At 46.9% G+C, this 19,645-nt stretch overlaps 1 protein-coding gene across 1 annotated transcript in view; it reads right to left on the bottom strand.

The window, feature by feature from the left end:
• Window positions 1-6,078: 6,078 nt before the first annotated feature.
• C9H1orf94 (chromosome 9 C1orf94 homolog) overlaps window positions 6,079-19,645 on the bottom strand; it is a 35,406-nt gene continuing 21,839 nt past the window's right edge. The window contains 3 exon segments of the mRNA XM_033115474.1: window positions 6,079-6,316; window positions 11,672-11,868; window positions 15,883-15,960. Coding sequence (XP_032971365.1) covers window positions 6,241-6,316; window positions 11,672-11,868; window positions 15,883-15,960 — 351 coding nt within the window. The 3' untranslated portion in view covers window positions 6,079-6,240.

Raw genomic sequence — 19,645 nt, 5'->3', positions numbered from 1 at the left:
AGTCATGGGGATGTAAGATACAGCATAGGGAATATAGTCACTAATATTGTAATAACCATGTATGGTGTTGGGAGAGTACTACACTTATGGGGGGATCATTTCATAACTTATATGAATGTCTAACCACTGTGCCATACACCTGAACCTAACATAATATTGAATGTCAACTGTAATTTAAAAATAAAAAAATAATAAAGTAAATCAAATGGTTTCATGTACAAGACTGACCTCACTAAGCCAATAGTATTTTTCTTTTGGTAATGTCTGGGCTCTAGGGTTGTTTATTAAATTATCAACCTTCCTTGTTGATAAGTTTTCTTCATTTATAGATAGACAACTCTATGAAGAAAGAGAATATGATTGTCCAACTATGTAACTCAGGACCTAGCCCAATGCCTGGTACAAGGAAGGCATTCAATAAATGTCTACTACGTGATGAATGAATACATAGAAAGATGGATAAATGCAGGATAGATAGGTGGATGAGGAATGCATGATGGATGGATGGATCGATGGATGATGTTACCTGATCTCAAGAACATCTAGTAGTAAGAAAAAGAAAGCCTTTTTGAAGGAACGGTTGTTTCATTTTTGAGGATGTCAATTAGGATCAGGTTTGACTATGTAGGAAAAAACCCAAATAACAATGACTCTTAAAAGGAGTTCACTTTCTTCTCACATAAACGTTCTCCTAGGACGGGCACTCCAGGGCTGGCCTGGCACCTCCACAATCATCACAGGCTCAGTTCTTTCCATCTTGGTTGCTCCACCAGCTTCATAACATAGCTTTGACCTCCAGAAATTACATAAAACACTTCTGCCTACATCTCATTTGGCCAGAAAGAAGCCACATATTCTAGGTGGTCATGTGCCAACCTGAAAAGTGGAGTCCTATTACTAAGGAAAAAGGGAGAAATGCATAGTTGGTGCAAAATCTGTCATACCAAGAAACAGGTGACACAAAGCTAGGGATAGGGATACCTTTCTGAAGGAGGGAGGCTTGGAGGAGAACTTAAGACCTGCAAGAGGAGTTTGAAGGTGAAGAACTGATCTCTTTTCTCCAGAGGACCCATCCTTTTCCTATGGCTCCTTTCTTCTCTGTCCTTAGCCCCTGCCTCCCACTGCTTGTGACAGTGGCTTAACACTGGAAAATGACTTAGAGGTTTTCATTGTCTGAAAACTTAATAGTCATTAACCATTTGATATAAGTTTCAACAAAGTTCATTCACTCTTTGCTGGTTACTAGAAAGAGGGAAGTGGGAGGAAAAGTGGGTAAGAATATTGACTTTGAGCCACTTACCATGTGACCTTAAATGCGATACTTAATCACTCTGAATCTTCGTTTCTGTATATGTAATAAATATATATATCACAGAGTTATTATGACCATTACGCTATATGACAAAGGTGATGTATACAGCACTGTGCCTGCTCCATTGTAAGTGCTCAGTGATTGGTAGCTGTTATTTGATTAAGTATTTCTGGAACCCACAGAAACATGCTACTCCTCAGTTTTGTTGCTTAAATCACACACATGGACTATTATTAGTTTTGAGATTTGCAAATAAAGTAGACTAGGTACTTGCAACTTGAAAACACATCAGATGAGAATTAGATGCAGGGACCAGAAATGTTACAAGAGCAGACATCACTTGTCTGACACTCTGAACCGGGGTGGGTGTCCTGCCATGTGCTCTCATATATCCCTTTAATGACCTCATCACCTTCCATCTGACTGTGATTTAATGTCTTAAGCTTAAAACCCGTGCCTTAATCTTCAAAGTGCCCACTGCTGTGACACTAAGAATGAGTCTCAGTGAGTATGTGCTGAATAAATGGAATGGAGAGGTGGTTGGAAGGAACAGAGGGAAGAGCTGGGGATTTCCAATCCCTTGTGAATCTGGACAAGCTCTCAGGATCCATGTTCCCACTGCTCCCCAAGTGTTTCTGGAATTCCCGGACAGGCGAGTGGAGTCAGGGAGTGCAGTGTGTTGGAAAAGCATTGGGCCTTGGCTCCAGCCCTCCCTTAACTAAGTTTCCCCCTAAAGAATTTTTTTAGGGAAAAATATTCATAGAGCGTCTGAGAATCTTGATTCTCAGACAACCCAAGAGGTGGGCTTCGGCGCTGGGCTCTAGCTGTGTCAGGATGCAGTGCAATAGGATGCACCGAGCATTTCTGACACCACCAATACCAGGTGCCCTACTAGACGGTGTTCTACACGCGATTTTTTTTTACATAAATGCTTGTTTTTATTAAAGTAATACATGCACATGGTCTAAAAGCCAAATAATGCTGAAAGGCTCATGAACAAGGCAGCGATCCTTGCACCACCACCCCTCACACACCCATCCTGCTTCTCACAGGCAATTCCTTCAACTCTCTTGTCTCTTTACGTGGGGATTTACTTACGGATTTCTACATAATTATGGGAATTCCACTTCCATTATCTCTCGAATCATCCATTTTAGATATTACCTAGTGACTTCCTATTAGGATAAATGAAGATTCTAGCTCTCTTCACACCCCTCTTCCTACTATAGTTATAATGCCATTTAGGTGAAATCCATATTTGTGCTTTTTATTATTATGGTCACATAAACATTACTCACTGATGAGTTAATAACAATTGTTTCATTTTATATTTGAATTTATTGCTAAATCTTCCCACCCCCACCAACCACTATAAAAGAACACTTGAATTTTCCACATAATCAACTCTGTCAGAATAATCAGTCATTTTCTTTTTGTTCCAGCCCCTTCCGACACCCCCCTGACACACCTCCTTTCTGAAGTCTCCAACTTCCTGCTCCATCTGGACTGGCGGTGCTTACTGGCTTTCCAGTCTCTGCTTCTTGGTTCTGTTCTTGAGCTAAGAACTTCCTGTTTCATCCCCTCAGGAGTCTCCTCAGCCTCCCTCCTGCTGAGTTTCCACTGGGTATCTACTTCCTGCACTCCGTGTCTCCTATCTTGGTTTCTTTGTCTTTGTAGAGCATCTCCTCCTTTAGCTTCCAAAGTTGTAAGGAGGTAAATTTTTTAAGACTTTGCATATCTGAAAATATCTTCATTCTACCTTCACAGATGTGAGCTTACTTTTCGAATTCTAGACTGAAAATCATTGCCATTCAAACCGATGACAACCCTGTCCCAAGGCCTTCTAGGTTCCCATGTTACTGTTGAGAAATCTGATGCCATTCTGATTCTCAAACACTTGTATGTGAGCCGGGTTTTCTGAAATTTTTAGAATCTTGCATTTATCCCTGATATTCTGAAATTTCACAGCGATATGCCTTGATGTAGATATTTTTCATTTATTTTGCTGAGCACAGGGCTGAACTGTTCAATTTGGGAAATTTTCTTGTGTTTTTCTGTTAATACTTCCCTCCCCTGTCCTTTCTCTGTTTTGCCTAGAACTACCATTGGCCAGATATTTGGCCTCCTGAACTGATCCTCTCATTCTCTTACCTTTTATCTCATAATCCATCCCATGTCTTTTTTGAATTCTCCTTTCCATGAGATCTCTCTGATGTTAGCTTCCAACTTTTCAGTGAAAAAAAAAAAAATCAGCTATCACTGTTTTAATTTCAAAAGGACTTTCTTGTTCTGATTTTTTAAAATAAGCGTATAACATGCTGTCCTTATTTTTAAAACGTACCATCTTCTCTTATCTCCCTGAGAGTATTATGATCTGTCTCTCTCTTCTTAGTTCCTTTTTTGTCTTTGTTTTGATCTGTTTCTTGTTGGAGGTTGTCCATTCTTATTAAGCATTGCGTCCTAAGAAGTTGATGGAAGCTGTTTGTGAGAGGGCATTATCCTACGGTAGTTTTTATTGGTACCTCTAAGTACCCTTGGGCAATTAAGTTTCTTTGGAGGACCCTCCAAACTCTTGCCTCTTGGTTAAAGCCTAGCTGCTGGCATTGGAGTGTGTGTATTTCATCTGGGCCCGCATCTTCACAATTCTTATGCTTACAACCTGTAAATTTGCTCCAGAGGAAATGCTTCCTAGCTCCTGTAGAACTCTCCAAGGTCTCTGGCTTTGTGGGCCAGGACAGAAGCTACCTCTTACATCAATCCCTCAATTTCATCTCTCTCCAGACCCACCTTCCATGGTGTCCAGCACCTGGCACTTCCGGTTCCTGAGAGCTTCAGGGCTCTGCACGGGAAAATGGTTTGTTTCATGTTCATGTATCTCCTTCAGCCGGCATTTCAAAGTGATCTTCCCCTGTTCTTCTAAGGCATTTACCATTTCTCCATCCTATTTCTGCTTTTGTACATAACGGAAGGGATTGCTGGCTTCTCCTAGTTTCATTGAGAATGAAGTTTGTATAGGATGTCTTGCTCTCCTTGTCATTTGAGGGTAAACTTTAAGAGAAGAGGGACAGCGATATCTTTATCCCACCGTCTTAAAACCACAAGAATACATGAGGTAGGCACTAAGTCTGTAGTAAGCCTACATTACCTTTTAATCTTCACAGCTATTAACATCAGTGGAACTGACCAAAGTCAAGTTGGGAAGTGGCTAAGAACCCGGTCTTGCCAGGAGGAAATTCATGCTCTTTTGCTTAGTCTTTTTTGCCTCCAAACACTCTGAGATCAAGAGAGGGTGGTAAACTATGGTCCAGCCTGGGTTAATGCCTGAAGTTATACTATGGGTGGGGGAGAGGGGTCCTTTAGGGAATAAAGGGTCTCCTGCATTTGTGAGAACTTCTAGGTGATGATTATCTCTCAGAGTCCTTGGAGACTCTAGACTGTTAACCAAGGTTAACAACAAGAAACATGCTATACCAAAAGTAGGGTCAGCCTTGGAGAAAGGGCTGAAGGACTCAGGGGGAATCCCAGACTTAGATCATGGAGAAGGAATACGTCCTAAGAGAACTTGAGAGAGAAATTGGTTTCCAGGGACCCAGAAAAAAAGGCCAGTGAGGCCAATGGTGTCACACTGTGAGGGCAAGAGAGATGCTTTTGTGGGCCCTGGACTTAAGCCAATCCCGAGACACTGGTGACTTCTAAACCCCAGCTTTTCATTGCTATCAGGATTAGGGCTCCTAATGTTCCCCAGACCTGGCTCTCCCCTCAGCCAGGCTGGGATTGAGCTTTCAGGTGACTAACAGGGTTGGGAGTAGAGTAACTTAGACCTGAAAACATTGGTCCCTCTGTATGTGCATAGCTCATTTTTTAGACCCAGTAGTAGGTCCTTACATTAACCCTCTGTTTAATTTCATCTTGTCAGAGTTTGCCAAAGGACGGCACATGGGTTTCATTTCACAGAGCGGCCCTGATCAGTGGACCACCGTAGAAAGAGTGGTTCTGCGGCTGAGGGTAACAGCGGCTTGGGGATGCCTGCCATGGCTGGAGAACAGGAGAGTTAAAGTACATGCGATCACTGATTCAGGTCATCTCCTCTTTCCCGATTTGTGTCCTCCGGACATGTGATCAGGAAGCTGTCAGTGGCCTTATTCAAGTCGCTGATAAAAGTCGATTGAAATGGATCCAAGGGGGGTGCCACTAGGTGCAGTTGTGAGATTGACCTGGAGCTTGGCACTGATATACAATCACTGGATATAGTCTGTCACATTTAGGATTATTTTTGGAATTGATTTCCGGCAACATTTTCCCATCTTGTGTCCAAGAGACAGTTTTCCTGTAAAACCACCACCTGGATAGGATAGAAGAGGGTCCACTTCTTTCACATCCATTCATGAGGGACATAAACTGGATGTTGAGAAGTGAGTGGATCACAGAAAAGAAGAGATAAGCCCTCAGAGGTAGGATCTCTGGGGTCCTATATTTAGAGAGCAGCACTCCAGGACTCCAGCCCGTGGTCTGGCTTCATGTTCTCAGTAAACACCGAGCCCCGTGGGGAAAACAAGCAGTGAAGATTATGCAGAACGTAACAAAAAAACCAAACAGGCACACTGCATTTCAAGCAGCTCATACTTTTATCATAAAATACAAACTTTCTAAAATTAAGTGTCTTACTTCTATTTTACCGACAACAACAACAAAAACAAAAACCACTCATGTTAGCTAAATACAGGTGCATAGGCGGTTGAGCAAGTGAGTATGAATCTGGGGGGCAGGGGAAGGGGTGTGCTTTGGGCTGTTGGTCAATAGATGAGTCTGGTCTTGCTGTCTTCTGTCCGTGACCTGATTGGAACCTTGGTTTTCCAAACTTCATGCCAACCTGTTGAAGAGTCTAGAATTCCAGAGCTAAGGCAGGAGGAGGGAGAAGGGAAGGAGACCTAAAAATTTATGCCATTCCCACTGGAGGAAAAATAGGGGCTATTCATCAGGGGCCCACCAGACGTTGAGCTGAACCTGGAAGAGAAAGAAGATGGACGTCGTGATGAAATTCCTGATATTAGAAGAGATATTAGGAAAAGCAACGTTTTAATTTTGCGGCTGTCAGAAACTGTGAAGGTCATGACAAGATTGGAGGCTGAAAGCCCTAGCATAATACAAAAAAAGCTTTGGCTCTGGGAAAATCAAATATTAAAATGATACAACTGGAGGACAACAAAGAGCTTCTTTCTGTCACTAACTTAGGTCAGGAAACCCCCGGCAGCCTGTAGGGATTATTTCTATGGGGCCTACACTCTCACCAGGTACAGGAACACAGAGCAGGGAGCTTCTCTGGATCTGAGCAACTCACCTGTGGGCCTGTGGCCACTCTACCTGCTTTAGAGGACCAGATGTGTTCTCCAGGACATTCCACAATATCAGAGAACTCAGTGCCATGTCCCAGCACGAGTCTGGACAATCCCAGGGCTCCTCCCCTTATCAGCACCAAGCTAGCTCAGGCTGTTTGTTTCAATGCCAGTGCAAGAAGCAAGCACTGAGACATCACTGAATGCCTGGGACTTAGCTAAGCCCTCAGGGATGGAAGAGCCAAGGAGATCTGAAGCTCACCCTCCAAGAGCAGAAATACACACGCTGCTTTTTCTCCCTGGCACACTCCTACTCATACTTGAAAAGAGAGTTCAAAAGCCATCTCCTCTGTGAAGCCTTCCCTGACCTTTCCAGATGGAATCATTTACTCATACTTCTGGGATCCTATTGCAATTTCGCCACCCATCTGCTAGGATACTTGGAATGAATGAGAGCAGAATTCTGCACAAATTGCAGCAGAGCAAATAGCAAGATTTAGTCTAATCCAGGGATTCTCAGTCACTTTTCAGCAGGGCAGATGCATCTTACAGATGCTCACGTTCATGGCACCCTCCCCTGAATTGATAAAATGAAAAAGGAGGGGCAGGGGAGGGAAGAAGCCATGGGAATAAACCACTGCATTAATTTGTAATGCGTCAGCTGGGGATCCATATCTGTTGCTCACTGAGTGTCTGGGGACAAACCAGGCTTCATGTTATGTTCGATTCCCTTCGCACCAAAATAGATTCTATGACAGCAGGGACATTATCTGGACTGTCCACCATTTTACACCCAGAGTCCAGCCCAGGACCTGGCATGAGGTAGGTGCCTGATACGCAATTAATGCCAGCAGTAACTCTACAGCTTTTTCTCTGTTTCAAAAATAGTATTGGGATATAAATGATTGAGAGTGATGTTCCTATAGAGATACCCTGGATTCCACTCTGATTTATAAAATAAAGGCCATAACCCATACTTCATATCTAGTAATTCCCAGTAACAAATTACTCAGAGCCTGCCTGTTATGTGATTACCATACCACAGGCCGCCGGGCCCTTCAGGTTGAGAACTTCTGATCGGATAAACTGTCAAGGGCATGGTCTAGACGGGATGAACACTAGAGGGCCGGGAAGAGGGGCAATCCATGTGGACCAGAGTTATCAAGGAACGCTTCCTGGAGGAAGAAGGTGGAGTTTGATCTGCCTCTTGAACATGGTGACCTGTTTTGCTTTGCCCGGGACAGTTTCTATACCGGGATTTCCAGTGCAATTATTATTTGTGCTCCTTTTAATTCTCAAACTTATTATTACTTGGAAGATCAATTCTGTGGTTTTCCTACCCTGATGAATGTATGCACATTGATTTGGCAGAGAGAAGAGAGGGCTACCCTGCTTCTTCCCTGAGGCCATGGAAGCCAGCTGCTCGTTCCTCTCCCACTTCATATATCGTCACTCGGTTCTCTCCTCTGCTTCTGACCCTGAGGAGGCACTGACCCTCCTTGTCTCCTGGACTAAACTCTTTCCCTGCTCAGAGAAGCTTCTCCTAGACCTTGTTCCACCCAGCACCACGGGTAATCCCCGGACCCAATGCTGCTGTTGTGCACAGTGCTCCCCGCATTCCATCCGACAGGGACTGGGTTTTCTTGCCATCACCCTGTGAGCCCTCCTTCTCCGCTCTCCACTTGGCTTCCTGAATTCTATACTCCCCTGTTTCACCTCCCACCTCATAATGCTCCTTCTTAGACCCTTTCCTCCTCATCTCCCCAAGCTCTCCACACGCTGGAGGCCCAGGGGCCCCAACCTTGGGTCTCCTCTCTTCTCTATATACCACACTCCCTGGGTGACCTCGTTCCATCCCAGGCCTTGAAAGGTCGGTCATCTATATGCTAATGACTCCCAGATTTATATTACCAGCCCCAACCTCTGCCCTGAGCCCCCGACTTACACATCCACCTGCCTCTCAACAGCTGCACTTACATGTCTAACAGGCATCTCAAATTTCACATATCCCAAACCAAACTTTTGATCAACAGGTCTTTGCTCTAGTCTTCGTGACCTTGGTGTTTGGACACTGTCACTTATCCAGCCATTCAAGTCCCAAACACCTAGGAATAAGGTTTTTTCCTTTCTTCCTCATTCCACATCCAGTGATGACAAAGTCCTGTCGATTCTGCCAAGACGATAAACACTCCAGATCTGTCACTTGTCCTCTTTCCCATGGTCACTGCCGGTGGTTCACACCACCAGCCTCTCTTGCTCAGACGGCTATAAAGGCTCCTACCCTCCTTCCCTGCATCAGCTCTGCATCCACAGTCCACTCTTCACACCTCAGCCAACGTCATCTTCCCCAGATAGAAAGTTGAAACATGTCCTCACCAGCCTCAAAGTCTTAATGGCTTCTCACTGCTCGTAAAAAAACAAAAACCTCCGTATCATGCCTTCCAGGCCCTATCTAGTCTGGCCCTGGCTACTCCTCTGATTTCAATTCCGCCCACTCTCTCTCCCCCACTCATTGTGCTCCAGTTATATTTCTCATCTCGGGCCACTGCACCTACTATTCTTTCTGCCCAGAGTGCTCGTCGCCCACATATATGCCTGGTTCATTCTCTCACATCATTTAGATCCTCAGCTCAAGAGACTTCCCTTCATTCCCTCTCCCCTTTCTCCCAGCACCTGGCATGTATGCTGCTTGTTTATTTTCTTCTTGTCTGTTTCTCCCCTTGGAATGAGAGAAAAGAAACTTTGTCTTGTTCACTCCAGTAACCAGTGCCTAGAACAGTGCCAGGCACATAGAAGGTACTCAGTGAATACTTTTTAAATCACTAAGTCATCCTTTCTTGGTGACACAGGCCTGTACCCCTTGCCTCACTTTTCTGACCTCACTTTCCTGGTCTTCTCAACCTCTCAGGTGACTTTTCCACCCTGCTGACTGCTACCACTCCTGTCACTCTCCTCCTTTGCCCATGTTGTCTCTGGCTGTTCCCAGGCTCCCTCCCACTGTCAAGATGGCTCCTTCCCGCTTGCTCCTTTTCCTCTCCCTGCCATTGCAAACAGCCAGAGACCAGGTCTCAAACCCCACCCTTCCTGCTCCCCAGGAGGACTCTCAGCTCCTGACTGATGAGACCTCAGGACCGTGCTCCCTCCCAAGTACAGCCAGTTTGAGCTTCTGCAGTGAGTCTCTATTCCCTTGAGCCCAGAGTCAGAGCGTCAAATGTGGGGAGTTTGCCTGCCTGCAAGTCGTCTGTCTTGATCTGCCTGCAGTCTCAGTTACTGCCACTTCCAGGGAGGTAAGAACCTCTCACAGCGACCCCTACAGTCACCTCCAGACTACACCTTCTTGCTTCCTGTTTCTCTCCCCTCCAGTCTTATCAATTCATCCTAATATGCACAAATCTGCAATGGATCCCCAGGCTAGCAGTCAGAAGCCTTTAATAATCCAGGTCCAAGCTCCTTTTTTTTCAATCCTATTTTCTACCTTTTTGGGGGACAAATCTAATAATTCAACCAGATGTCATTATTCCCCAGTTCTCAAGCTTGTCATGCATCTTCGCATCTGGGGCGTCACTTCTACTGCCTGAAATGCCCTTCTGCAATCACTGCGCACGGGGACCTCCCCACCCTGCAGTCCCCTCACTGTCCATTCAGCGGGCATCCTCCCTCTGTCCTCAGGCCACTTCCATGGTCTTTGTCACGGCGCTGCCGCTCTAACGTCATGATGCTTACGTCTCTCCCCCTCTCAGCTCTTTGAAGGAAGGACCCATGTCCTAATCATCTATGGCCCCCGACAGGCTAAAGTCAAGTGAAGTATGTAAATCAGTGCAGCGCTTTCCAGGGTGTGTTGGGTGGAACACACCATGATATGCCCTATAAGAGAAAGGAAGGTAAAAGGTGGAGGGAGGGAGGGAAGTGGGAAAGAAGGGAGGGAGGGAGAATAAAAGGGAAGAAGGCAGGGTAAGAGAAAAAAGGAAAGCAAGAGAAAAATATGGGGTTGTGTGTTTTATGTTCAAATAACACTATCGACCACCTTGGACATTTTCCTTGCATCCTTGGAAATTAAACGACGAGAATTCCAACAGTTAAGAAATGTGTTCATCTTTGTTTCTCAGCTTTTCCCAAACAGATCTCTCCCTAGCATGTATCCTTTAAATGAGACACTTTGGCGGTTTGGGGGGATGAGAGTTTGGGGACACACACCCCACTTCGGCGAGGCTCTGTGATGGGGAGCTGGGGAGGAGCGGAATCAACGTCAGGTTGGCACTTCTGGCCCTAAGTCTATAAACCGATTTCTCAAACTGGGGCACAGGTGTCCCAGTGTGTGCTCAGAGACTCGGAGTCACAGGAATGGCACACCTGCCTCTCGGAGCTTCATTACTAGTTGAAGATTTGGTGGGCGGGAATGAGCAGCTCTGCGTTGTTACATTAAAACAACAAACACTAAGTTAGGACTGACCAGCATGTAAAGTTTGTGTGGAACTTTCAGCTAAAATGTCGAGTGTGTGCTGGCTGTTTGCTGCTAAGTCCCTCTCCTCTGTTTGGGGTACTTGGGTGGAAAAGCGTGAGCAGCCCTGATAAGCAGCGGCAGGTCCTCCTCCAGGGCCGACCAAAAAGTCAGGGGGATGTTCGGGAGATTAGGCTGGCCCGGAGCTCAGGGGGCAGTGGGCGGGGGGACAGCTGTAAGAAGATTACCTGGCCATGTCCTGTTGTAAGCCAAGCAAGTGGGTAAAGACAAATATATCATGCTCTGCCACCTGCCACCTGCCACGATGGAGTGCCACCCACTACTGACTGCACAGTGGCATTTCTGCAACCAGACTGTAGGGCCCCAGCCCCGAAATGGGCCAAAAAAAGGGGCCCACCAGGGCCCAGACCCTGTTCACCTCACTAGGTGTGACCATGATGTACACAGCCTCCAGAAACGGGCACAGCGCCCTCCCTTCCCACAGCAGTGATGCCCCGCACACCCGCCCCCCACCCTCAGCAGCTCTTTGGACACAAGCTGGGTTTCCAGTGCGGGCTGAGGACTCACCTGTATGGCTGGGGGAAGAGGAACTGTGGCCCATCTCCTGCCATGGGCGAAGGCTCTCGGGGGTTGGTGGACAGCTTTGGAGGTGTCCTCTGAGGGTACGAATAGTTGGGCTGGACGAAGGGGATGTAGTTCAGCATGGGGGTGTAGGAAGAGCGGAAAATCTGTTGTCCCATCTGCTGTGGATTGTATGGTGTCACCTGCAGGTCAGACAGAAGAGAGGGGCGAGGTCCAGCAAAGCCCACTGCTTCCAAACACCACGGTTCCCCAACCCTAACTTTAATCCCAGGCCCACCCCTCAGCCCTGGGCCCCTCAGTCACTGTGGGGTACCTAGAAAGCAACGTGTTGGAATGGAAAAAGCACAGGGCTCAACTTTATGTGATAGTGACAAGTGACTGAATTCAGCTGAGCCTCAGTTTCCTCATCTGTAAAATGGGCAGATACTGTCTCTGTTATGTGGGAACTGAGTCAACTGATATAAAGAGAGTGGCACATGATGAAGAGCTAATAAATATTATTTCCATTTTCTTCCCTGCCTCCCTACCTTTCCTTCTGTCAATGACTATCCTCAAAGCCCCTTCTTAATTTTTAAGTCTTTTACTATCTCAAAAAAAGCTGTTGAGATTTAAACATCCCTGGCTTGTATCTCAGGATCTCAACAGGTTCCATGTCCAAGACAGCCCTGCCCAGGAAATTCCTGTGATGGATGGTGGAAATGTCCTTTATCTTCATAGTCAGATATGGTAGCCACCAGCGACATGTGGCTAATGAGTACTTGAAATGTGGCCAGTGTGAATGAGGAACTGAATTTAAAATTTTACTTAATTTTAATTGATTTAAATTTAAATAGCCACCCATCACTAGTGGTTATAGAATTGGACAGTGTGAGTCTAGGAGAAAAGGCGAAAAAAGGCATGAGATTCAGCTCAAACTCTAGAGAAAAATAGGAACCCAGTGTGGTTTCAGAGACCCCCTGGATCAGACTCCCACCAAGAACCAGAGCTCCCATTATCATGCCCCTGACAAGGCAGGAACCTCATCTGTCTTATTTACTGATGTAGTCTCAGCCCTAAGACAGTGCCTGGCACACAGTAGCTGCTCAATAAACATATGTTAAATGAACAAACGCAAGAAATAAAGAGAGAAGGGGCCGGCTCGGTGGCTCAGGCGGTTGGAGCTCCGTGCTCCTAATGCCAAAGGCTGCCGGTTTGATTCCCACATGGGCCAGTGCCAGATAGCTCAGTTGGTGGGAACATGGGCTCTCAACCACAATGTTGCTAGTTCGAGTCCTCGACTCCCGCAAGGGATGGTGGGCTGCACCCCCTGCAACTAACAACGGCAACTGGACCTGGAGCTGAAGTGTGCCCTCCACAACTAAGATAGAAAGGACAACAATTTGGAAAAAGTCCCAGAAGTACATACTGTTCCCCAATAAAGTCCTGTTCCCCTTCCCCAATAAAATCTTTTTTAAAAAAAAAAAAGAAGAAGAAAGAAAGAAAGAAAGAGAGAAAAGGAGGAGGAAAGAAGAGATCATTAAGTGTCTGCTTGCATACTTAAAATGACGGGGAGCTCATTACATTATGAGCATTGTATTCCAGCACTGACAGCTCCAAATGTCAGAGAACCCTCTCTCATGTGGAGCTGACATCCATCCTCTTGTGTGCTGAGGGGAGTTTCAGTCAAAACTGGAAAAGCTTCTGGATTTCCACTTTAACAGCAAGAGTCTGGGGTCTGAGCTGCTCAGGGATTCAGCACGCTGACAGCCTTCTCTCACCCTGCAGATCCTTATCTAATACAAAATTCACAGAGCCTAGTACTTATTGCTTGGGGTGTGCCAGGCCCTTCATATGGATTCTCTCATTTATGCTCCGAACTACCCTGTGAGATAAGACCATTAGTATTCCCGTTTTAGAAATGCGGAGACTGAGGTTCAGAGAAGTCAGGCAGCTTGCTTAGTGTTTCAAGCATCTGAGTTGTGGTCAGGACCCCAGCAGGATGAGCCCAGAGCCCGTGCACCTATGCTGTACTTTTGCGTTTGCTCCCCCTGGAAGCCGGAGCCCCTCCCCCTAGGCCCTCCCTATATTTCCCCCATTGGACATACGTGTATAGGATCTGGTGGTGCTGCACATAGGTATCCAAACCCCAAGATACAGGGTAAAAGGTCAGAAAGAGCCAAGAGCTTACAGAGCGAGCCCAGGAAGGCACCCCCTAGGACAGACGCCTGTGGGTCAGTGTGGCAGAAAATATCCCTGGTTTTCATAGTGGGGAGGTAGAGGGAGGGTGGATCTGGGAGTAGACTGACGTGAAAGAAAAGATTCGGGTCCTAGAGCTTATACAAGCTTTATTTAAAAATGCACCCTGAACTGCATGTAATGGATAAAAACCATAAAATAGAGCTGTGTATACTGTTCTGGAACTATCAAGATAGACTCCCTGCTGACAAAAGCAGTGATAGAGCAGTGTTCCCAGGATGCTACGTTTGTACAAAAACGTTTGTATAAGTACACATCGCTAGAAGGCTACCCAAGAAACCAGTAACAATGATGGCCTCTAAGATTCGTGTTGTACCATGTTCTTACATTACTTTTTCAAATATATGCACATGCATAAGTTTGTGTAAAAGCATTCTTTCTGGAGCTAGGTGGACGGCATCACTGTTTATGGGGTGGAGGTGAAGTGAGGGGAGGTGAAGTGAGGGGAGGTGAAGTGAGGGGAGGTGATGCCAGGGGAGGAGAATCTCCCCTGAGATTCGATGAGCCAGACTGTCACTCATCTCTCTTTCATCTTGGGATGCAAAAGCTCCCACTGCTGAAAAAGCAGCAGTCCTGGCCCACGTAATAAAGTAACCTATGGTCCCTTCTTCACCCTCTGCAATATTCTAACATACTTCAGATCAGAGGTGCAGTTTGCAGAGAAAGGGCGGGGCTCCCCGGGGAGCGAAAAGAGGCTGAACAGTCTGAGTCTGGGGCCTGTCCAGCTGTGTGTGAGGGTGCAAGTCCAGCCTAAGGAGGTAAGCAAGTCCTCAGCTCCTTTCCTTCCACCTCCACCCCACCCCAAGATACTCAATATCTCTGAGCATGCCTCTGTTTTGTGAGCACCTGCGGGCACACGCAGCTTGGTGGCATGTATATAACTGCATCTTTGTGTCTGTCTATGTGTGTTTGTATTTTTGTCTCTGCTGCCTTATTTCGATACTGCACTTTTGTGTATCTGTGTAGAAGGGGCAGTAACACACGGTGATTGGGTTCATGGAGCCTGAAGCCAGGCTAACCCAAGATCAAATCCCAATTCTGCTGTTCTGACATTGTCAAGCAGATATTCACCCCTAGCTTCCCAAGGGAGTGGGAATGCCAGATTTAGCAAACAAAAATACAGGCCATCCAGTTAAATTTGAATCTCCTATAATTTAATCCCAAATGGAACAATTAACAGTAAATATAAATATTTCCATGCAATATTTGGGACATACTGATACCAAAACTTTATTCACCGTTTATCTAAAATTTGAGTTTCACTGGGTGTCTTGTATTTCAACCGCCACACCGACGGGAGGAACATGATTCCCCGCCCCACTGATGCTGGGCAAAGCCGTGTGATTTGCTTTGGCCAATGGAAGGCAGGCACACTTCACCATATACCAGCTCTGAGCTGAGGTCCTAGAAGCACTGGCTGTTTCTGCTCACCCCTCCCGCACTCCTGCCGTCCGCTGTGGCAAGAGCAAAAGCTACTGTACCTTCAGCACATGGGACAGGCTTGCACACAATCCGAGCCCAGCTCGGCCAATCCATAGACTATAAGTGAAAAATAAATATTTATTGTTGAAAGTCTATGAGACATTGAGGCCGTGTGTTGCCACAGCAAAAGCTAACTTGTATATTAACGTTATGACCTTGAGCAAGTTATTTAACCTCTCTGTACCTCAGTTTCCTCATCTCTAACCTCACCTCCTAGGGTGGTTGCGAAGGTTAAATTAGTTAATGAGGTAAAGACCTTAGAGAAGGGCCTGGCAAACGGTGCGGGCTCCGTAAGGGCCAGCTGTTATTATCACCTAGGGACACTGGTTTATTTCTACACATGTGTTGGTATTTGTGTGGACTCTGGGCGAAGGGTGGGCCAGAAAGTTTGTCTGGTGACCAGGACATGGGAGCAGATGTCCTTCTGACCCAAAGGGCTTCGTGGAGCTGGGACAGAGGTGAGGGGGTCACCTACTCACCTGTTGGGAGTAACACCCCAGCTGGGGGTTCAGGGCCTGCTGATGGGGCATCCTGGCTGCCCGCTGTGGGTATAGGCCCTAGGGAGAGAATAGAGAACTCACTGCCATGGGGCAAAGGCCCTCAGCCAGAGAGTAGCCACAGGACTCAGCTTCCAGCTCACGTGCCTAGATCTCCAGACACAGCCATGTCCATCCCACTGCACTGCAAACCAGACCCACCAGTTGTCAGGTCCAGCTGGCATCAGGTCAAGCCAGCACATCTCACTCCACACAGGAAGCCTCTGTTTAGCAGGATTTACAGCCTTTTTCGTGAGTGTTTAAGATAAGAGCTTCAGGATCCTGACTGCTTCTTGAATCCCAGGTCTGCCCCTTACTGGCTGTGTGACCTTGGGCAAGTCACTTCAACTCTCTGAACCTCTTTTCCTTTGTCTGTGAAAGTCTGTGTCCAAGACTGCAAAGCCTGTGAAGGTAGCCAGATTCTCTTTGTTGCTGTCTACACCCCTTCTCTAAATTCCTTTCCCCAAACCCCATTCGTTGCCCCAAGACGTGAGGTGACCATGTACATCTATACGTACATGTGTTAGTTTGTACCCATGTTTATTTAATCACATCTGCACATGGACTGCCATTTGTGTCTGCAGCTGTGGGTTTCTGTGTACAAATATGCAACCGTGAACCCAGGTGCTTTAGTTTGGGCCTCTGCTGCTGTGGGTGTGTACGTCCACACATTCACTTGTGTCTGTGCCCTACGATGAGGATTGATGTGAACATAAATGAGTTAATGCATCGAAAGGGCTTAGAACAGTGCCCAGCACATAGCAAGGATTCTGCAAACGTTAGGCGTTATCAGTATCTCTCACTGTGCCCCCACTCCTTCTCTGGTAGCTCAGCCAAATGAGAAGTAAAAATTTTATTCACAACTCTGTCCAGGGTGGCCTTGGGTGCACACACACATACACAGACACACACACGCATGCACGCACACACATAACAGGATGGCTGCGGTGGGTGGGCTCAGCCTGTGACCCTTCAAGTCTCAGATTGTCTCTCCCTGCCAATCCAGAGTTACCTCCTAAGATGTAGTTCAAAGCCCAAAACACCTCTAGACCAGAAGACCAAAGTACCCCTACGTTTCTAGAAGATTCTGCACCTGAGACACTGCCTCGAGTCTGGTCATCAGCACAATTATCAAAGTGCTGATGGCTGACACTGTGCCCTTGATGACTTCCTCAGAGCCATGAGCTCCTTGTAAAAGACTCCGGATCCCTGACACAGGGTCTGGGGAAAAGTCTCCCAGCTTTCCTAGTGCCCCATCGTCCAGGTCCCCAAGAGCACACATCCGCTGAGAGCCCTTCCTTGCTCTCTGCTCCCATGTAGCTGACACTTGACTGTGGTGGGGCCCTTCCCACTTATACCAACCCCTTCACCTGAAACCAGTGCACCTGCTCCCCTTTTCTCCAAGCTCCATAACCCAGGACAGCCCCACTCACCACCATGACCACAGCCTGGTCCCTGCGACTCCAGCTGGGGCCCAAACCTGGCCAGAGAAGTCAGACAGATGGGGGCCGCCCTGCCTGTTCCCAGCCCTCAGTGAGCTCCAAGACCAGGGTCTAAATGTCACTCCTTTGTTTCACTCCCTCCCCCCCCCCCCCATTAGCACTCAGCTCTGCTTTGCACAGCCAACTCCCCCGGCCGCCATCCGCCCCCGGCCTTCTCCGGATCTGTGCAAGATAAACAGCTGCCCATCCCTGCTCTGTCCTGGGGCAAATTTTCAAGAGATGGTGCCATATTCATTAGTGTGAGCAATACTATATGACTGTAAGGACATTTCTAGTTGTTCCAAATTGCAATTCTGTAAAATCACAAGAAAGGGTAAATAAACGTTCATTCTTCTTTGCTTGCAGCCACAGCCTTCTCCCATGTACCCTCCTCCCTCCTTAATTGGGAGCAGAGTTTCTTTATGCCAAGTAGCCCAGGAGCCTCTGGGGCTCCTTGGTGCTGGGGACCTGGTCTTCCATGGCCTGTGTCCCTCCTCAGCGGAGCTCTGAGTAAATTGGATTTCAAACCTCATCTTTATTCCTCATGCCAAGCAGGAAAAGAGATTAGGATAAACTGCTCCCCATTTCTCTTCTCTGTCTCCTCAAGGTCTGCGGAGCTCCCTGACCCTGTTTCCTAGGAAGGTCAGGGCTAAACAATGACAAAAATCCACATCTGCATCATGCGTTAGATTTTACGAAGCCTTTTCCCACCCGTGGACTCGATTAGCCTTACAACCGGATCAAACGGATGCTGTTGCTGCTGTATTTCTAATGAGCCCATTTCACAAGTGAGGAAGCCAGGGCTCAGAGCATTTGGCTAACTTGCCCAAGGCCACACAGCTCGGAAGCAACAGAAGTCTGCTGATTCCAAAACCTGCCTTCTTTTTATTTTCCTAGGCCCCTGGATCATGAGAAGCTGGGAGAAGGAAAATTATGCCACTCTCCTTTACTACCTGGGAGGGTCAACATCTACCGTCGACTTCAGCTGGGCCCAGTCAGTGTCTAAACTGCCTCCCAGGACCCAGGGGTGCTACCAGCCAGGGCCCTGAACCGCTTCTGCCCAGAGGCCTGGGAACCTGGGAGTCACGCCCCGGATGCAGACACTGGCATCTCTTGAGAAAAAGGACCTCCTTCATGCTTAAAAGAAGCCAATGATTTCACTCATATGTGGAATATGAGACAGAACGCACCAAACGAAGGAGCAAAACAAACTCATAGACACAAACAGTATGGTGGTTACCAGAGGGGAAGAGGAGTGGGGGGAGGAGAAGGAAGAGGGTAACGGGGGTCAAACACGTGGCGATGGAAGGAAACATGACTCTGCGTGGTGAGCACCCAATGCAATATACAGATGGTATATTATAGAATTGTACACCTGAAACTTATATAATGTTATTAACCAATGTGACCCAATAAGTATTTTTAAAATATCCAAATCTCACCACCTCCAAAAAGTCAAGTCAGAAGAATTAAGATAGCAGAGAGATATTATCCCCTCTTTATTAAGCAAACCACTGTGAAGTAGCTTTACGTGGTGAGCCCTAGGAGTGCGTTTTACAGGGAATTGGTTTACACTAAATACAAGTATGCAATTGTTTCTCTTTCAGAGGTGGGCGTGCCCGTAGTGTTGGTCTGGGGTTCCTTCCTGGCTGGTACTGGACTCCAAGCTCCTCAATTACCTTTGAATCCCCTCAGCTAGCCAGTGCTCGGCCTATAGTCAGTGCACAGCAAAGGTTTTTCAAATGACTTAAATGAATGAGTAAATAAATAAATAAAAGAGAGGGCATCCGTGAGTAGGTGACTAGATGGCTGAATAGTGAATGAGCAAGTGCAGACATGGAAGGGTGAATCCGTGAGCACGCGAACGGGGCACTTCTCTCCAGACCGGTGTCGGGACAAGATATCATACATATGGACCGGACAGACTTTGATTTCCCCTTCGATCACGCTTCGTGACCCCCTGTCACCTCTGTGGCGGGGTGTGAGAACAGGGTGGGCACTCGTTCTCTTTCGCAAACAAAAAACGGCTTGGAAAGAAACCTTTGGAGAGCAAAAGAGATTTCGCTAAACTCCTTTAGCTCCTGTTTAAGATTCCGGGGCTAAGTCTGGTGGGCCAGCTCAGAAAGGCGTTAGATGGAGTAGAGAAGACAGCTTAATGCTCGGTTGTAAAGGAGGAAATGTATGGACTGAGGAGTGGTGGGAGGGGAAGGAGCACAGGGACAGGA

This window comes from Rhinolophus ferrumequinum, chromosome 9 (assembly GCF_004115265.2).
Source record: "Rhinolophus ferrumequinum isolate MPI-CBG mRhiFer1 chromosome 9, mRhiFer1_v1.p, whole genome shotgun sequence".
In the NCBI taxonomy this organism is placed as follows: Eukaryota; Metazoa; Chordata; class Mammalia; order Chiroptera; family Rhinolophidae; genus Rhinolophus; species Rhinolophus ferrumequinum.
The sequence above is the reverse complement of the archived record's forward strand: the minus strand, read 5'-3'. Positions and strand labels throughout refer to the sequence as shown.